The sequence below is a fragment of the Aethalodelphis obliquidens genome, unplaced genomic scaffold (genome assembly GCF_003676395.1).
Source record: "Aethalodelphis obliquidens isolate GAN/ISIS:26980383/991018 unplaced genomic scaffold, ASM367639v1 scaffold43, whole genome shotgun sequence".
NCBI classification, from domain to species: Eukaryota; Metazoa; Chordata; class Mammalia; order Artiodactyla; family Delphinidae; genus Aethalodelphis; species Aethalodelphis obliquidens.
Genome location: NW_020837987.1, coordinates 5,190,867 through 5,209,627, shown reverse-complemented (window position 1 = coordinate 5,209,627; position 18,761 = coordinate 5,190,867). Strand labels below are relative to the sequence as shown.

Here is an 18,761-nt window from a genome sequence, read left to right as displayed (position 1 = left end):
CAGTCAGTATCCATGGGCTCTGATCTCCAAAGGAGGAATGCAAAATCATACTGGGAGACTGTGCAGCCAGCTGCCTGGGCTTGAGTCCTGGCTCTGCCTCAGCTCGATAACCTAGATCTCAAATGACCTGACCCCTCGCTTCAGTATTTCCATTTGTAAAATAGCTGTATGATGTATCAGCCTCGGAGGGCTGTAGTGAGGTCAGCACGAGCTAATAGATGAACTTGTAGGACGCGGCGTGGTACAGAGTCAGTGCTGAAGGAAGGGGATGGCATCATTACCATCCTTTTTCCCTTGGGTTGGCTCCCTACCCCTAAGTGAGTGGTGGGTACTCAAGGAGTTAATTTCGGGCAAAAGAGGTTGTGCGTTTGGGGAAGGGCGGCTGCCCTGCTGAGTGTCGCCACCAGAGGGAGCAGCTGGACTTGAGCTGGTCCCTCCAAGCCTGGGTGCCAGTGCCCACCCAGCCCTACTGGAGCCAGGGGAGGGGGCTGGCTGGGAGTGGCCACCGCGGCTCCAGCCCTTGGTGGTCTCTCCTCCCACCCCCCTCCTGCCTGCAGAGTCATCCGGTCCCCACCCAGGTGACAGCCTCCTCACACTCCATGAGTGGGGTGGAGTGGGGAATCTGGGGAGGGGGCTGGCCAGGAGGGGCCAGGGCAGCTCCAACGCTCCGCAGCCCCTCCCCTCCCATGGGGCCCTCTGGCCCCTTCCCAAGGGCTGCTCTTCCTATGGCCTCTGACGCCCTCCTCCTTCTTGCCCTGCTTTGCCTGGAGCACCCGGTGCCCAGCAAGTCCCTTTCCCAAACCTCCTGGGAGAAGGGACGTGGGAGGAGGGGAAGAAACTTCCAAGGAGCTGGAAAGGGGGGGTAGGGAGACAGAAATAAAGACACCAGACAGAGGGAGACACACACACACACACACACACACACACACACACACACACACACACACACACAAAGAGAGACCAACAGACAGAAGGAGACAGAGAAAAAGAGAAACAGAGACAGAGAGACAATTCAGATAGAAATAGAGAGACAGAGATAGAGAGTGGGAAGCAGACTAACTCACGGAGTCAGAAGTATAAAAAGGGAGAGAGACAGAAAGACAGGGAAAGAGAAATAAACAGAAAATTAGACACTAAAGAGATACAGGAAGCAAAGCAGACTGAGGAGAGACCAAGAAAGAGGAGAGAGAAGCCAGGGCAGAGCGTGCCAGCGGGCGGCATGGAGGGTCACCTGGCATGGGAGATGTAGTGGCCGCGACCTGGGCCAAGCTGGGTGGGCAGAGAGAAGCCGGTGCCTCGGTGGAGGTCAGGGGGCATGGGAGGGGCAGGAATTCTGCTGCTGCTGCTGGCTGGGGTGGGTGTGGGGGGGGCCTGGAGACCCCCAAAGGGAAAGTGTCCTCTGAGTTGCTCCTGCTCTAAAGACAGTGCCCTGTGTGAGGGCTCCCCGGACCTGCCCGAGAGCTTCTCCCCAACCCTGCTGTCGCTGTGAGTGTCCGGCCCTCTGGAGGCCTCAGGCTGCGGATGGGAGTCCTGGGACCCCAGGGGTTGGGGGGCAGGGTGCTGGCTCCCCAAGGAAACAGGGACCCATCAGGATCTTGGGAGGGGGGCAGCAAAGGATGTCGGGAGGCCTGAAAGGGGGCTGCTGGGATTTGGAAAGGAGCCGGAGGGAAATTCCAAAGGGCAGGGTCAGCATCGGGGCCTGGGAAGAAGGAGAGCCGTGGGGTGGGCTGAGCGCTGCCAGGATCCTTGCCAAGCGAGGAGGGCAAATGCCTGTCTCCCCTGGGATGTAGGGGAAATACACACACCCAGGGTCAGGTGGCATGCCAGGGTCCCCTCCGCCCCACCCCCGGACACAGGAGACAGCTCTGGGATGGGACTGGCACACTGGAGCAGTCTTCTCCTCGCCCACCATTGCCCACATCCCCAGCTCACTCGTTAGGACTGGAGTCACCCAGCTGAAGGCCGGCAGCTTCCTGAGGGTACCGTCACTGCACCTGCTGTGAGTGGGGCCCGGCTTAGCGACGGCCACCTGAGGGAGGGGGTGTCCGTGCACACGCGCGTGGGGGAGTGTGCACACATACACATATGTGCGTGTCCATGAAAGCATCCGTGTCACACACATACTCACGTGGCATGCGTATGTGTGTGTGACCGTGCCCACGTGGGCTGGGGTTGGGAGGGGGCAAGGTTAACATGTCAGGTAGGGAGCAGCAACCCTGGAAAAATGTCTTTCTAACTTCCTTGCCAGCCTCTTCACATCCAACTCCTTCTCCGTGATCGAGGACGATGCGTTTGCGGGCCTGTCCCACCTGCAGTACCTGTGAGTGAGGCCAGAAGATGGGGGCAGGAATGGGGGCCTGGGAGAGGAAGGCGGAGCCCCTCTGTGTCTCCTAGAGTGGGGGAGATAGGGGCTTGTTGCCCTGGGGAGGAAGTGTCTGCACAAGGGACCGTCTGGAGGGGGCAAGGGTCCTGGCCTCTTGAGTGGGGTTGGGGCTTCTGCTCAGCTGCCCTCTCTGTTTCAAGATTCACGAAAGGCCTGGATGACCCATGACTGTTTCTGGTCCTACCTGACTTTTGGGAGCCCAGGGAGGTTACAGAGAGGCCAGAAATAAAGAAGCGTTTCAAATTAAGAGGAAACTATTCTGAGTTAGTTGGTGATGGTGGTACTGATGGTAGTGGTGGTGATGAGAGTATGACTACGCCAGCATGACTGCTGGTGCCGGTGGTGATGATAATGGTGGTGGTGTGCAGCTGCTCGCAGGGAAGTGGTGGCATTATTGAGGATGGTGGAGTGGGGATGATTTTGATAAAAATGGTGGACCCAACGTGATGGTGCTGTTGGTGGTACGGATGATGAAGTTTGAAGGGTTGGTGTTAGGGATAATTATCAGTATTCTGGGCATTGGTAATTATTGTATTGGTATTGGTGATGGTTTGGGGTAGGATGTTGGTGTTGGTGTAATGGCAATGTTGTTGGTGTGGGGTTTGGTGGTGATGGCGGAGATGTTCGTATGTATGGAAATTGCGGCAGTAGTGGTGCTGATGGGTGATGATGTGAGTGCTGGGGGTAAAGGTGATGTTTCTGGTGTTGGCAGTGCTGGTACCAGTGCTGAAGCTTGTGATGATGGTGGCATTGGTTTTGGTATTGATCACAAAGGCTGTGTTCTTGGTGATGCTTATCAGTGTTGCCGGTGTGGGTTTGGTAATGATGGTGTTGGTGTTGGTGTTGGTATTGATGATGGGAACGGGTGGTGATGGTATCGGTGACAGTGGTGACATGGTATATTGTTGGTGATGACGATGGTAGAGGCACTGGGCGTAACGGATGATGGTGGAGGTATGGGTGGTAATATTGGTGCTAGTGTTGGTGTTGGTGATCAGGGCAGCAGTGGTGGTGATGGTGGTGGCAGTGTTCATGGTGAGGCTGGCAGTGACCATAGGGTCAGCTTCTTGGGTCCTGAAACTGTAGGCTGGGACCTCGCTGAGGAGAGGTTCCTGGGAGGTTTTCCCTGGGATCGTGCAAGCTGTTGGGGGAGAATTCGGCACATTCCAGTGGCCTATGGCTTCCATGGGGTGAGTTCCCCAAGCACTGTGGGGCCACAGCAGGGAACCAAGGGCCACCCCCTGACCCCACCTTCCCTCCACAGCTTTATCGAAGACAATGAGATTGGCTCCATCTCTAAGAACGCTCTCAGAGGACTCCGCTCACTCACACACCTGTGCGTGCCCCCATCGCCCCAGCCCTCCCTGACAGGCACCCCGCACCCATCACCCAGGCACACAGCGTATCCTGGGAGCTGCTGATGGTTTCTCCTTCTCTCCCTCCACCAGAAGCCTGGCCAATAACCATCTCGAGACCCTCCCCAGATTCCTGTTCCGAGGCCTGGAGACCCTGACTCACGTGTGAGGCTCAAGGGGCCTGGGAGGGTGGGGGGATTTGGGAATGTTTGGGTGGGAGAAGGGGACATCTGTGCCCACTCTTGGTTGGCACAAATGAGTATGACTGCGATGGTTCCTACATATTTTCCACACCACTCGGGGGCCCTATCCTGAAACCTTGCCTGGGGAGGGGTGGGGGGCGTGGCCCGCAGGGAGTGGAATCCGGGTCGCAGCCCCTCCCCGGCCTCTTGCCCCAGGGACCTCCGCGGGAACCCGTTCCAGTGTGACTGCCGTGTCCTCTGGCTGCTGCAGTGGATACCCACCGTGAACGCCAGCGTGGGGACCGGGGCCTGTGCCGGCCCCGCCGCCCTGGCCCACATGCAGCTCCACCACCTCGACCCCAAGACGTTCAAGTGCAGAGCCATAGGTGGGGGCTTTCCCGGTGGGGTGGGAGGGACAGCAGGTGTTCCCGGAAGAAGGTGGGAGATTGGGGAACGGCTGCCAGGGCTGAGGGGCTCACCTCCTTCCCTGCTCTGCCCTTTCCTGGCTGTGAGTCTCCTGAGCAAGCAGCATCACCTCCCTGAGCCTCAGTTTTCCTGTCTGTAAATAGGGGTAATAAACAGTGACATAGGGCTGCTGTGAGACTTCAGTGATGTACTTGGTGCAGGGCCTGGGAGGGGAGGCCCCCATAAATGTTCATTCTCGTCGTTGTTGTTACTGATATAAAATCGACCATTTAAAAAGTACTTCCTATGATCATTTTGCTTTTCCACAAATATATTTTGGTACCTTTATGGGTACTGGGCAAAGCAGAGAGCACAGCAGTGATGAAGCCAGCCCTGGGTCTTGCCCTCACAGAGCCCACAGCCAGAGGCAAACAGAGAGGGATGGCCCAGAATGCTCAGGCCTGGGATGGGGGAAGCACAGAGGGGTCAGGGCCGGGATGGAGGGAAACCATGGAGCTACGGGAGCCCAGAGCCAGAGCAGGGGCCAGGCACAGATGGAGGGTCAGGAAGGAGTGGACATTTGAGTTCAAACCTGAAGACCATTACTAACATCGTCATCATCAAAGCGTAAGACATGTTTTTGGTCTTTGGGATTCATAGAACAAGGGAGTTTAACTTAGTCACTCTTCATTCCATTATTCAATTCAACACACAGTCACTGAGGTCTACTCGGTGCCCGTCCCTGTGAGAGGCAATGGGCACACTGTGGTGACCAAGATAACCCCGGGCCTTGGCCTTGGCCTCATGGGGTCACAGTCCTGGGGGTGGGGAGACAGACATTAAATAAAACATTGCACCAATAATTGTATGGTACACATCGTGATAAACACAGGGGGTGATGAGAGAGTTTAGGCGGTGGTCCTGCCTTACCTGGGGCATCGGAGAAGGCTTCTCTGAAGAGGTAGCACTAGCTGTGGATGTAGCTAAGTGGAGTACAGAGGAAGGAGCCCGCATGTGCAGTGACCCCCAAGGCAGCACAGAGCTTGTCCTGAATGAGGATCAAAGGGAGGCACGTCTGGTTTACGGGAGTGAGGAGGGAAGGACACAGATGAGGTGGAAGGTGCAGGGGCCTCACTCTGCAGGACTTCGAAAGCCACAGAGAACAAGGTGGACTTTATCCAGAGGGCTGTGGGAAGCCATGGAGGGTTTTGAGCAGGGAGTGACATGATTTGATGACCATTTTTAAAAGATCCCCTTTGGATGGGTATGCTCAGTGGTTTGGTTCATTGCTTCAACCCTGGTCCCTAGGAGTAGGGCCTGGCATGTAGAGTGAAGTATTGTAGACTGGAGTCCACCACCCGGCTCCACCGCCACCACACTGGGCAATCTGGGTGCACCGTTACCAAAAATGCTAAGGTGCTGTAACAGAGAGGCTGTCAATAGCAAGAATTAAAGAAAACAGAAGGGTCTGAGGTGAGCAGTCCAGGTGGGTGGGGCAGCCCCTGGGTGTTATCCTGCTTTCCACGGCTGAAACCGAGCTGTGGCCCTGTCCATAGGCCAGTTCACAAAGAGAAGGGGAAAGGGCCAAGTCCAGGATGAGCCGTCTTCCTACAAGCAAGGCAAGCACTACAACCATCACTCTGCTTTTGTTCCACTGGGAACTTGGTCTGGTCATAGCCACAGTGGACCTCAGAGGCTGGGGGGGCAGCGTAGGGGCAGTGCTGGGCTAACGTGGCCTCTGGCTGGGCAGCTTTGTGCCCAGCTGCTATCCTATCTCATGGAAGATGGGAAGGATGGATTTGGCGGGACAGCTGGCTGCCTGTGCCTCTTAGCCTCAGTTTCCTCATCTATAAAGTGGATATAATAACAGAACATAACCCATAGGGATCTTGTGAAATTAAATGAATGAATAAATGGTTACTTCTAAGCAGCTCTTTGCTGATGCCACGCAGCTTAGAGTACCGCCACGTTGTTGTGAGTTAATACGTCCATAGGTAAAAAGATTCCACTGTATGTCCCTACGAGGTCGACACCGTGGTGGTCCTCACCTCAGAGGTGTGCAAAGCGGGACTCAGTGATGAGGACCCGTGGGGTGCCCCTGGCCTGCCTGACTCTCTCCCCTCCCCGCTGCACCCCCTCCCAGAGCTGTCCTGGTTCCAGACGGTCGGCGAGTCAGCGCTGGGCGTAGAGGCTTTCTCCTACCAAGGGGAGCCCCACGTCGTCCTGGCACAGCCCTTTGCCGGCCGCTGCCTGATCCTGACCTGGGACTACAGCCTGCAGCGCTTCCGGCAGGAGGAAGAGCTGTCTGGTAAGCCCACTCCCATCCTCCAGCCTGCCAGGTAGCCTGCCCAGCTCGTCTGACAGGCGCCCTGCTCCCCGCCTCCCCACAGCGCCCTCGGTGGTGTCCTGCAAGCCGCTGGTGCTGGGCCCACGCCTCTTTGTGCTGGCCGCCCGCCTGTGGGGAGGCTCGCAGCTGTGGGCCCGGCCCGGCCCCGACCTGCGCCTGGCCCCGCTGCAGGCCCTGGCTCCACGGCGGCTGCTGCGGCCCAATGACGCCGAGCTCCTGTGGCTGGACGGGCAGCCCTGCTTCGTGGTGGTCGACGCCTCCAAGGCGGGCAGCACCATGCTGCTGTGCCGGGACGGGCCCGGCTTCTACCCGCGCCAGAGCCTGCACGCCTGGCACCGGGACACGGATGCCGAGGCCCTCGAGCTGGACGGCCGGCCCCATCTGCTGCTAGCCTCTGCCTCGCAGCGGCCCGTGCTCTTCCACTGGTTTGGGGGCCGCTTCGAGAGGCGCACAGACATCCCCGAGGCCGAGGACGTCTATGCCACACGCCACTTCCAGGCCAGCGGAGATGTGTTCCTGTGCCTGACACGCTACATCGGGGACTCCATGGTGAGGCTGAGCCCAGTCCCGTGGGGCAGGCACAGGCCGGGCCTGACCTGCATCGGCAGACTCCCACTCAGGGCTGACCTTCCAGCACTGACCCCACCTTGCGCACTGGCCTCTGAACTCTGACCCACCTCACGGGCTGAGCTTCCTAATGTGCTGATCTTTGAGCTCTGACCCCACCCCAACACTGACTCCAAGACTGTGACCCCTCGAGGCTGGCTGACCCTAAACCACTCCCCATCCCCCAACACTGACACTGGCCCCGAGATGCTACCGCCAAACTCCAACACACCCCAGAAACTACATTTAATCACACCCTGAAGCCCCAGGGCTGACGGCCCACCCCCTCCAGCACTCTCTCTCTGGAGTGAGGTACAGCCAGGGGGAGGGCTCTGGGCCTAAAAGGCACTGATCTGACGCAGGTGTTCACAGGGTGTCTGCATGGGGAGCAGACTGTGGGCACAGGGACAGGAGCAGGGAGATCAGGAAGACCAGGAAGGAGGCTGTGTGATGGTCCAGGAGGGAGGTGACTGTGGCTGGGCTGGAGGGCAGCCAGAATAAATGAGAGACATAAATACCATGGTAGGTGAAACTGACAGATTCCAGGGCTGACTGATTCTATGTGGGGTGTGAGGGAGAGAGAAGGGCTCAGAATGACTCCAAGTCGGTGGCCTGAGCAGCTGGGTGGTGACATTTATGAAGATAAGAAAGCTGTGGGAGTTTGGGGACCTGCAGGCCTCTGTTCCCAAGCTGTCCCAGGTCCTCCAAAGCCTAGAGGACCACTGACGGGCAGGCCTGGCCCTCTTGGACCCCAGCCCTAATAAGCGGCCACCCTCCGCAGGTCATGCGCTGGGATGGTTCCATGTTTCGCCTGCTGCAGCAGCTTCCCTCTCGCGGCGCCCACGTCTTCCAGCCACTGCTCATCGCCAGGGACCAGCTGGCTATCCTGGGCAGCGACTTCGCCTTCAGCCAGGTCTTCCGCCTTGAGCCTGACAGGGGGCTCCTGGAGCCACTGCAGGAGCTGGGGCCCCCAGCCTTGGTGGCCCCCCGGGCCTTTGCCCATATCACCATGGCCGGCAGACGCTTCCTCTTCGCTGCTTGCTTCAAGGGCCCCACACAGATCTACCAGCATCACGAGTTAGACCTCAGTGCCTGAGACTGGAAGGGCCCCTGGACATGGCTGGCAGAGGGCTGGCATGGGGAGTCCTGGGCCTCTGGATGCCCCATTGCCTAGACTCCTGGTCCTACTCAGAGGTGACTGCTGGTCCTGTGAGATACTGACCACAGGCCAAGTTCCAGGCAAGAGCTGCTCGTCCAGTCTTAAGCAACATCTTGGCTGGGGGCAAATGACCCCTCCCCCTCCAAGAATGACTTGGGGGCTCAGGCTGGGGCACCGCCACACGGAGACAGTACAGAAATCATGGGGGGCGGGGGGTAATGTGCAGAGCTCCATGAGGTCTGGAAGCGCCCCGCTCAACCCGCTCTCAACCCTCCTATTCCCTGTAAAAGTACTACGGAGAGGATAGCTTTCCTTTTCCTTCTAAACTCAATCCAGCCAATCGCTTTTAGTGCCCGCGTCCATGACGTCATCAGTAGCTGGGGAGTTTTCCCTCTCGGGCTTGCTAACTTCCTCTGCTGCTTGTGCGCATGCCTGCTGCCGAGGCGGAAGCCCAGCGTGTCTTCCCTGTTGCGCGTGCGCAGGGAATAGGCGGGAAATTGAGAATTGTTGCCGGGAGTCCGAGGTACCCGTCCTCGGTCGGTGAAAGGGGCGAGGACAGAAAGTGTACGAGCTCAGTAAACGCGCTGTGCACCCGCCTCACCGGTTGTTGTGGGGTCTTTGGGAGAGGGTGTCTGCTGTGGCATGGGGGTGGGGTGAGGGAGGAGGATTCGTGTCCCAGGAACGGTATTATGAGGGGGGGGTGTCCCAGGGTACATTTTGGCTGCCCTTGTTGAGCTTTCGCGAGGTTTCTAAGGAGTATGTGCTCATGATTATGGGGGGCCTAGTGGGATGTCCAAGGGATATAAGGGCATTATTAGGGGACAGGTCACGTGTTTATTGTTGGTCTCGTGTCTTATGTATTGTAGGAGATACTGCGGGGTGTTTTGGAGGATTTTAGGCATTTTTATGGCTCTTGGGGACATTTTGGAAGTCTTATTGGCTATTGGAGACTGTCTCAAGGGAGTTTAGGGCTTGTTGGAGTTCTCACACCGTGTGGTCATTATATATTATTAGGAGTATCATGGGGAATCATTTAAAGGTCTTACAGGAACATTTGAGTGTTAGGAAGGGTCTTTTATAATAAAATGGGGTCTGAGGTGAGTCGGAGGGTCACTATTATAATCATAAGCTATCTGGCTACTCCTGTTGTGACAGGATGATCCCACATCCTAGTTTTCCTGGGAAGGTCCCACTGTCCACCTGAGTGTCCCAGCATTCCATCTGACTAGAGCTCCCTTTCACTCTCAGAATGTCCCCCATGTGGCTACTAGAGCATTTTAAATGGCAGATGTGGCTCCCATGGCCACGGAGGCAGAGGTCAGGCCCCATGCCGTCCACCAGGCCATGAGGAAGCAGGCCTGCGGGCTTGTCCCAGTGGAGAGATTCAGCTGCCAGCTTCCATGCTGGCCCCCATGCACATCCACCTTCTCCTGGCCCCCCAAAACCCCAACGCGCACATAGGGAGTTTCGAGGCTGCTTGGGCATAAGGCAAGATCATTTAAGAGTGAAAATTGAACAAAGACCCCCTCCAGTGAGAGATGAGATGGAGCCCTGGCCAGGTGGTCTGAGAATTCCATCCTGGAGTTTAGGATCCTGTGCAGAGCCAGGACTTGGGGAAAGAGTGGCCCTCGGTGCTCTTTCCGCTGATCCATCCTCAACAGTTATGGGCAGAGCCTGGGAGAGGTGACAGGGTCAGCTCGTGAGAGTGGATCAGGTTATATCTCCCCAGGGTGCATACACACACACACACGCACACACACACCTCATACCCTATGTCCCAGTCAGCTCCATTCTGTCCCTGTCTTACCTGAAGTGATGAGAGGTGGGGCATCGCTTGGATAGTGACTAGGGAAAGAAAAGTGATGAGATCTCTGTTCACCCCCGTTCATCCTCTCCCTCAAGGCTAGAGGATTCTCAGCTTGCCCCGACATATCTTCCTAGGTATTTTCCCACAAAGTGGTACCATCCCAGGGACCAAAGCATTTCATGATTGGAGGCCCTCTGAGGATTCATGGCTCTGAAGAATAAACCTGGAAGATCTCAGTAACAGGAATTCTCCAGGGCAAGACCCAGAAACCCGGCCTTTTTTTTTTTTTTTTTGCGAAATTTAGCTCTTTCCCCCTGAAAGGTGTCTGTCCAGTATGAGGCAGGCACACTGCCTGGGACCCATCTTACCGGGGCTTCCGGCTGAACTTGCATTTGCATTTCCCACCTGTTAGGAGAGAGGGGAACGTCAGGGGAGGGCACCCACCGCCCTGCGCTGCCCACTCCCCCGCCAGCTGCTCCACTCACTCATGAGGACGATGAAGCCAATGGCGCACAGGACCGCTGCGAAGATGAGCCCGCCGACACGGAGGCTGAACCAGTCTAGGAGAAACCCAGAGGGGGCCCTCGGTGCCAGCCCGTGCCCTCCTCATCCAAGCCCCCAACCGCTTGACGATATGCATTAGGCACCCCTGATGTGGGATACAGCAGTGGAGAGAACAGACAGCCCTCCAGTCCCTGCACTCACTTTCCAGTCTCTACACAGCAAGCGACAGAGATCTAACGTGGAGTTAGGTAGAGAGAAGCGGTCTGAAGACATATAAGCAGGGCCAGGGGACGGAGAGTCAGAAGACAGCTCTTTTAGGGAGAGTGGCCAGGGGAGACCCGGCTGAAGGGGCACATTTGAGCAGAGGCCTGAGGAGGGGAGGGAGGGAGCGTGGGGCGACGTGGAAGAAAACGTGGGGGTGGTTCTAAGGACCAGGCTGGCATGCCTGGTTGCCTTAATCCCCTGTGTTTACTGTTCAATGCCCCAATCCTCGCCCCTGCGTCACCCGCATCAGACCCTCACTCAACCCTGTGTGGGACCGTTGGCACGAAATCGGTCTGAGGGGTGAGTGGGGCTGCAAAGGGAGGGGCACAGGCTCTCACCGTAGTAGAAAGGACTGTTTTTATCTGCAAGGAAGGAAAAATAGGACATGAATCCAGGATAAGAGTGGGGATGCAGGGGTCCTGGGGGAGACTTTGGGGGCGGGACTGGTGGAAGAGTCGGTCTGACTCACCTTCTGGGTCGTTGGCATCCAAGGCAGGCAGGCCTGGCAGGGAGAAGCGGGGTAGGAGAGAGATGGGGGTGCTGGCCTCGGCAAAGCTGGGGCCAGGGCCGTTGGAGCTCCAGGCCTAAGCTTAGGGTCCCCTGATGGACAGTTCCCCACCTCCCACGGGCACAGGGGTCCAACCCCAAACTAGCTCCTCTGCACGTTCCACCTCGGAAATGAGGGTTTCCCCTGACTCAGCCCCACACCTGCAATAGGTTTTCACTTGGGTGGCTTTGGGCCACCTAGCCAGCCTTTGGCCTGATGTTTCCAGACACCTGGCTAATCCACACCCCCTGCAGAAACGAGCGATGGTCTTGTCAAGATGACAGGTGGCTTCAGCTCCCAGGCGTTCTCAGCCCTCATCTCCTGGTTCTGCCACGTCCACATCCCACCCACCCCTCACCACTCCCCTTAAAGTGACTTACTAATTATAAACTTAATATGCTTTATTTAAAAATGCAACTTTACATCACTACCCTGAATGGAATGGCAGTCTTGCCCAATGTAACTGATAAAAACAGATACAATGAGGGCTTCCCTGGTGGCGCAGTGGTTGAGAGTCCGCCTGCCGATGCAGGGGACACGGGTTCGTGCCCCGGTCCGGGAGGATCCCACATGCCGCGGAGCAGCTGGGCCCGTGAGCCATGGCCGCCGAGCCTGCGAGCCTGCGCGTCCGGAGCCTGTGCTCCGCAATGGGAGAGGCCACAACAGTGAGAGGCCCGCGTACCGCAAAAAAAAAAAAAAAAAAAAAAAAAAAAAAAAAACAGGTACAATGAAAGCAAAGGACTAGGTTTGAATTCTGGCTAGAAGCAGTGGGCTGCCTTAGCTCTGGGCCTAAGCTCTGTTCTTTCTTTGTTAAAGGGAGGTTCATATTTTTAAATTATATTTAAAGCACAAACACATGGTGCTTACTCTGTCCCAGGCACTCTTCTAAGTGCTCTGCAAACAGTAACTCGTTTAATCCTCACAGTGACTCTATAAGTAGGTGCTACTATTGTCCAGATGGGGAAACTGAGGCACAAGGGGCTTTGGCAACTTGCCACATAACCTTGAAACTCTTACCTCTCGTAATCAAGTGTTAAGAAGTGTTAAAGACACAGTAGCCCAGAGCTGAGCCTTCTTGATATCACCAAGGAGACATCAAGACCACGCATGACGAGCTGCGTGAGCCTCTGCTGTAAGAGGTCCTCCTTTATGTGTTCCTTGAAATCACCAGTGTGGTACTTCCCACCTTCCAGGAGATGCTGTCCTGAGACTCACCACCCCACAGGGCAGGCAGAAAGCACGAGAGAGCCACACACAAGCGTGGTCACCACCCAGCTGAGGGGGTCAGGGGAAAGGCAGTCCAGGAACGGGCACTCACCTGCCAGGAGGACGAGCAGGCTCAGGGCCACCTCTTGCATGTCGGAGAGCTGGCCTGGAGGGATCTAGGGGGGAGGTCCAGCTTTAGCAGGGCTACCGGGATGCCTGTGGTTCCCAATCCCCTGCTGCTGTGCTCCTTATCCAGGGTACACAGCTCACCCCAGGGCAGAAAGCCTGGCCTTGAAACTCCGCTGGGCTGAGAGATAAGAAGGAGCCGGAAAGTGCAGTGGGGGCTGGGTGAGAACGAAGGCCTACGGGGGGAGCAGCAATAATAACTCACTGGACGTGGACTTGAGGCTTTAAGTGAATTGCCCTGGCAACCAGATGAGGAAGGTGCTGCCAGCTGTTATCCCCATCTTACAGATGTGGAAACTGAGGCTCCAGAGGTGAAAGTGGGTGCTCAAGGTCACCTTGCCAGGAAGCGGGATTTAAACCAGACCTGGCTCTGCGGAGGCTGTTCCTAACTCAGGGCTCTCTCAGGGCCTTGGGGTGTTTTGGGAAATGGGGTGTTGGGAGCCAGGTGGCAGGAGGCCTTGCTCCTGGGCGTGTCTCCCATAGACAGCTCGGAGCCTGCCCGCCCTGCCCAGACTTCGCAGAACTTGGGCTGGGCCAGGGCTGGGGACTGAGCTGGCTCCTCTTGTTGCTCTGGACAGGATGTGGGGAGGAGAGAACTCAGAGAGGATGGGGGAGGGGGGAGGGGGAGGGAGAGGGCAGCCCCAGCCTCATCTTCTGCCCCACCCTCCTCGCACCCCACCGTCCTGCTTCTGCCCCACCCCTGCCCATCCCACCCCAGTCCTCGGTCCTGCCTCTACCCCTACCAAGCTCCTCTGGCAGCAAACAATTCCTCTTTCCCCAGGTAGGCCTGCGCAGCACAAAGAACACTCCGCCGCCCCCTTCTTGGTCCAGTATCAGTCCCCCTGTGCGTCCCCCTGTCCCCTCTCCCGCCCCTGCCCCACTGCCACAGCATACATTGTCCCAATCTTGATAGCAAGAGCTAACACTTAGATCCACCCTGTGCTGGGCACCGCCAAATGACCTTGCTGGGTTTTCACTCATGTAATCCCCCAAGAATCCCAGAGGCCATTGGTTATACGCCCCATTTCACAGACGGCAAAACACATACCCTCCCTAAGCCTGGTAAAAAGCCCATTGACATTGCCTGCTCTGTCTCCTTGTCCGCAGCTGGAGAGCACGTCCCGTGTCTCTCTCTCTCTGGCTTCTATGTAACCCCCTCCCTGAATTTCTTTCCTGGGAACCTTCTTAGCTTCCCAGTTCATCCCATATACCAGACAGTTTTAATTTGAGCATTCATTTCTTTGAGCATTCAGGCAGGAAAAGGGCCTGTAGCTTTGGGGAACATTACTAAGGCGTTTAAGACCGCCCCCCTTCAAATTTGGGGTGGTGCGGGGAGAGTTGGAATGTGTACGTGAGTGGGACAGCCTAGTGGCTCCCAGCACAGGTCTGCAGAAGGACCACCCGTAGTCTAAAGCGAACCCGTAGGCTTTGTCACCCCACGATCTCACTAATACTAGTAATGAGAGCAGGTGCTGATTGAATGTTGACCCCACACCAGACACTGTTCTCAGCTCTTTGCGCTTGTTCATACATGTAATCTTCACAGCCTGATGAAGTTGGCACTATGATTAGCTCACGTTGCTGTCGCAACCCTGTCACCCCTGCGAATTCAGCTTAATGCTCTATACTGTCACCCGGGACTCAGAGTCTCAGCGCTTAAGCCTCTTTCCATGGGAGCCTCCAAGCCTCCCTGGCCGGTGAGGGCTCCATTCACCCCCATACAGCCCCTCCCCAGGCATCTCCCAGCATCCCCAGCACAAGGGGCACTGATGGGTGGTCTCAGCCGTACCCCAGCCCCTGCACGACATTTCCACCCTACTGTCCCATGGTGTGGGCTGCTGGGAGCTGGCATCCGGGCATCTGCCCTCTCCTGCCCTGTTCAGGCTGTTATTGGAAGAGGCCCCAGGGCAGCTCCAGAACTGACTGCAGTCGGTTTGAAGCCTTGGAGAGAAAGGCAGCCTGCAGACGGAGGCTGCGCCCACCCCTCTCTGCTCTCTCCTGGCCCCAGAGATCCCAGTGCTGGTGTGAGGACTTTCCGCCGTCCATCCCCTACTATCGTTCTGTTTCTCCATGATGGTGGCCAGGCCCTTCAGGCCTGAGCAAAATGACTCCCTCGTGTCCCTGAAGTCTCCGCGCCACCTCCCCATGTTACAGCTTCCCCGGGAAGCCGCCAGCCCCTTCCCCTAGAGGTCTCCAGGACCCACACATTCCCAATATGCGGACACCCTGAGCCCACCTAGTCATCCACCCATCCAGCCAGTCTGATCCTCCCGATCCAGATACTTCTGTGCTACTCAGAACCCCCGATCTACCCAGACCCACCAGTCTAACAGACACCCCAGTCCCATCTGTGGGCCTTACCCTCGCCCCAGCTGGCTCACCCGGCCTCCTGTGCGGTGAATGATGGGGAGGGGGGCTTTCTCTAATCTGCTCCCCCAGCAAAGGACCTTGAAGGGGGAAGGTTCTAGGGGTCTTTAGCAGAGAGCAGTGGAGGGAGGGGGTTGGAGGGAGGGGGCCCCAGCCCCTCACCTGCGTGCTCCCCAGGCTGCGCGGAGGTTCAGGTTCCGGGAGAGAGCGGGGCTGCTTAGCCTGGGTCCTGCCTTTATCCGCAGCAGCCTCCACGCCCTAAGCAAACCTGGGCAGGTAGAGAACTAGTCTGACTCCCTAAAGCTCAGGGGCTCTCTCACCTCACACCTGCTCTTAAAGAGACAGTTCCAACCCCCAACCACTAGTGGCAGGGAGCTCCCTGGGGTCTCTCGGGTCACAGCAGCCTTAGGCGAGGCAGAAGGAGAATACGATGAGGGCTGGAACTCTGCCCCTCACATCCAGAGAGGTGGCTTTCTCCAGTCACCTGCCCCTCAGAAAAGGACCTGGAAGGAGGAGGGGCTCAGGTCTTTAACGGCAGAGCTTCTGCCTGGCGGGGCGGTGGGGGGAAGGCCATGCTTTGTTTGTAATAACCTAATCTCTTTTACTTAGATTGTGTGTTGTCCTTGGAGGGGGGATGGGTGGCCATTGCGGGAGATCTAAAGTCCTCCTCCGGGCTACTTGCTGCCGTTGACACAGTTTGAGGGTCAGCAGAAGATGCTGATAGGACCAAGGTCATGAGGTGGGGACGGGATGCACGGGGTGGGGGGAGGGGGTGTGTGAGGGGGCAGTGAGCTGTTGGGCCGTAGACAATGACCTCTCCCCCATCGTGCCCATCATGGCCTAGGGAGACTGGGATCTGGTTCCCAGCACCAGGCAGACCTTCCCAGCCTGGGTTCTTCCCAAGGGTGCTGGGAGCCAGATGTCTCCGCAGTGGGTGTTGGGACGGGGGCTGCCTCTCACCCCGGATAAGGGCATTGCACTGTGCAAGGCTCCCTTCCCCTCCCTCCTCCCTCTCTTGTCCCTCCTCCTCATGGCATTCCTTCCAGCTGGGGTCTGTGCAGGTCCCCACTTGTTCCCCGTTGGGGTGCCCCCTCCCCCCAATTCCGCCTTTTTAGACAGAGGGACTTTTGTCTGGGGGCTGGATGGAGAACAAGGCGCCTTTGAGTGGCTGGCGGAGGATTGGGGTCACGGGGAGGGGCAGGGCCTTCCTAGGGTGGCTCTGCACTGGCCACCAGCTGGACTCCAGGCGACCCCCAACACCATTGCGGGGGTGGGGAGGAGGGTGCAGGAGCCAGGCCAGGGAGAGGGTACCATGGGGAGTGTGGAGTGCTGGACAAGGAGAGGGGGTTTTGAGGTCAAGGCCCTGCTGGGGGCAGGGAGAAAGGACCCCTCCCCACTTCTCAGCAGGGAGGGGGAAGGGTGGGGCAAGGAACGCCCGCCCAGCTACACGCTTTCTTTCTGTGGGCCCCTTGGGCAATTTCTCAATCCCAGGCCCTAGACTAGGACAGGGTCTCCCTACAACTCCCACCAAGGAGGGGCCAGTCCCTGCAAAGAGTGGGGTTCAGTCAGGGTGGGGCTCAGTCGAAGCAGGAGGTTCAGAGGGAGATAGAAACAGAGAAGGGGAGGCATGGTGGGGACTGGAGATCCCAGTCCAGCTAAGGGGGTCTTTGTGTCCGGTCAGATAACATCTCTTGCCCAGACATTTCAAGATTGCAATGTTCCTTTGAAGACCCTTCTGGTGGTCTTGGGGGTGGGGTGGTGTCTCCCTCTGCTGGGAAGTCCAGGAACTGCGTGCATCCGAGGCAGAAGGGGCGAGTGCTGGGTGGCTAGGAGGGATGCTCCATCCCTCACCTGTGCCGGAGTCTGCACACTCAGATGTCAATGGGGCCAGGCAAGAATCATGAATGAGTGAAGCAGGCCAGGCATGAGACTATAAGGTACGGTGGCAGCTGGGCAAACAGAACTATTGTCCTGTCTATAGGGCAGCCACCGGGACTTCCCTGGTGGCACAGTGGTTAAGAATCCGCCTGCCAATGCAGGGGACTCGGGTTCGAGCCCTGGTCCAGGAAGATCTCACATGCCGCCGAGCAACTAAGCCCATACGCCACAACTACTGAGCCTCAGCTCTAGAGCCCGCGAGCCACAACTACTGAGCCCACATGCCACAACTACTGAAGCCCGTGCACCTAGAGCCTGTGCTCTGCAACAAGAGAAGCCACCACAATGAGAAGCCCACGCACCGCAACGAAAAGGAGGCCCGGCTCTCTGCAACTAGAGAAAGCCCGTGCACAGCAACGAAGACCCAGTGCAGCCAAAAATAAAAATAAAATAAAATAAATTTAAATGAATAAAGGGCAGCCACAAAAATCACTGGCTCAAGCTCATGTGGACAGATACAGAAGTACCTCCCAGACATCTTGCTATGGGAAAAAAAGGAAGATGTAGAGACACATGCTACCATTTGTAAGGGGATAAATAATGTATATTCATATACTTATAAATGAATGAAATATCTTTGGAGATTGGTACCCATGGCTGCTTCTGAAGAGGAAGACCGAGAGGCTGGGAGATGGCTGGGAAGGGAGACTCACTTAAGCTCATGCACCTTCTTCTACCTTCTGAATTTTAAATCCTGCAAGTGTACCACTTTGAAAAAAAGTTTAATTAAAAGAATTTCAAGGATAACCTCTACACAGTTCTAGCCAATTGCTTCTATACTTTCAAAAGATGTCAGGAACCTGAACCTTTATGTAGAGTTCCCAATATTAAAAGTTGGCTCAGGGAATAATACCCTGGCGGTCCAGTGTTTAGGACTCGGCACTTTTACTGCTGTGGCCGAGGTTCAATACCTGGCTGGGAACTAATGTCCCATAAGCCGCGTGGTGCGACCAAAAACCAAAAAAAAGCTCAGAGTTTTAAAACATTATGCAGGTCAAACGAAACAAATCTAAGGGCTGGTTTCAGCCTGGGGGGGACCACCAATTAGAGCCTTCTGCAAACTGCATTCCCTGAAGTTTTAATCATATGGTCTTGCGTTTGGATGTTTATAAGCCTATACCTAACCCAGGGCGGAACAGAATGTGCCCCATCCCAGTGGGTGTTGGGCAGGGGCTGGGGCTTAGGGCAGGACTTGAGACTCCCGTGTGGATGGGGACAGGTGTGAACACTGAGACCCTGGGGAAGGTCTGCAGGGAGTGGAGTGCATGCAGCCGCTTGCATCCTATTGGGGGTTGAATCTCTTTTGGGATGAGTTTTCTAGGCCCGCTTGACTTCAGTCATATTCAACATGTGTCCGCTTATTTATATATGTATATGTGTTGTGTGTTTATGTTTATATACAAATATATGTGTTAATATTATATTATCATGTTATATAGATAATAAAGCCATTTGGAATATTTTCCCTTCATTTTGCTTTTGAAATCATTTGGAGTTTTTTGTCT

The 18,761-nt window shown here is 56.4% G+C and overlaps 2 protein-coding genes across 6 annotated transcripts; one reads left to right on the top strand and one right to left on the bottom strand.

Annotated features, from left to right (window-relative positions):
* The first annotated feature begins 954 nt into the window (after positions 1-954).
* LGI4 (leucine rich repeat LGI family member 4) lies at positions 955-9,140 on the top strand. 2 transcript variants are annotated; one of them, XM_027078981.1, is made up of 9 exons: positions 955-1,485; positions 1,928-1,999; positions 2,249-2,320; positions 3,648-3,719; positions 3,832-3,903; positions 4,137-4,306; positions 6,469-6,633; positions 6,716-7,221; positions 8,060-9,033. In XM_027078981.1, the coding sequence occupies exons 1-9, from the start codon at positions 1,316-1,318 to the stop codon at positions 8,372-8,374; spliced, it is 1,614 nt and encodes a 537-aa protein (XP_026934782.1). In that variant the 5' UTR covers positions 955-1,315; the 3' UTR covers positions 8,375-9,033. The 2 variants fall into 2 exon arrangements, with proteins under 2 accessions (XP_026934782.1, XP_026934783.1); XM_027078982.1 differs by having other exon boundaries at positions 1,381-1,485; positions 1,791-1,999; positions 8,060-9,140.
* A 778-nt stretch (positions 9,141-9,918) lies between these two features.
* Positions 9,919-15,603, bottom strand: FXYD3 (FXYD domain containing ion transport regulator 3). Of its 4 annotated transcripts, none has more exons than XM_027079084.1 (7): positions 12,878-12,941; positions 11,482-11,514; positions 11,351-11,374; positions 10,730-10,804; positions 10,613-10,649; positions 10,245-10,282; positions 9,919-10,111 (listed from the first exon to the last, which is right to left on the bottom strand). In XM_027079084.1, exons 1-7 carry the CDS (start codon positions 12,915-12,917, stop codon positions 10,092-10,094), a joined length of 267 nt encoding a protein of 88 aa, XP_026934885.1. In that variant the 5' UTR covers positions 12,918-12,941; the 3' UTR covers positions 9,919-10,091. The 4 variants fall into 4 exon arrangements, with proteins under 4 accessions (XP_026934885.1, XP_026934886.1, XP_026934888.1 ...); XM_027079085.1 differs by lacking the exon at positions 9,919-10,111 and adding an exon at positions 15,481-15,603 and having other exon boundaries at positions 10,204-10,282; XM_027079087.1 differs by lacking the exon at positions 9,919-10,111 and adding an exon at positions 15,333-15,466 and having other exon boundaries at positions 10,204-10,282.
* Between the last annotated feature and the right edge of the window lie 3,158 nt (positions 15,604-18,761).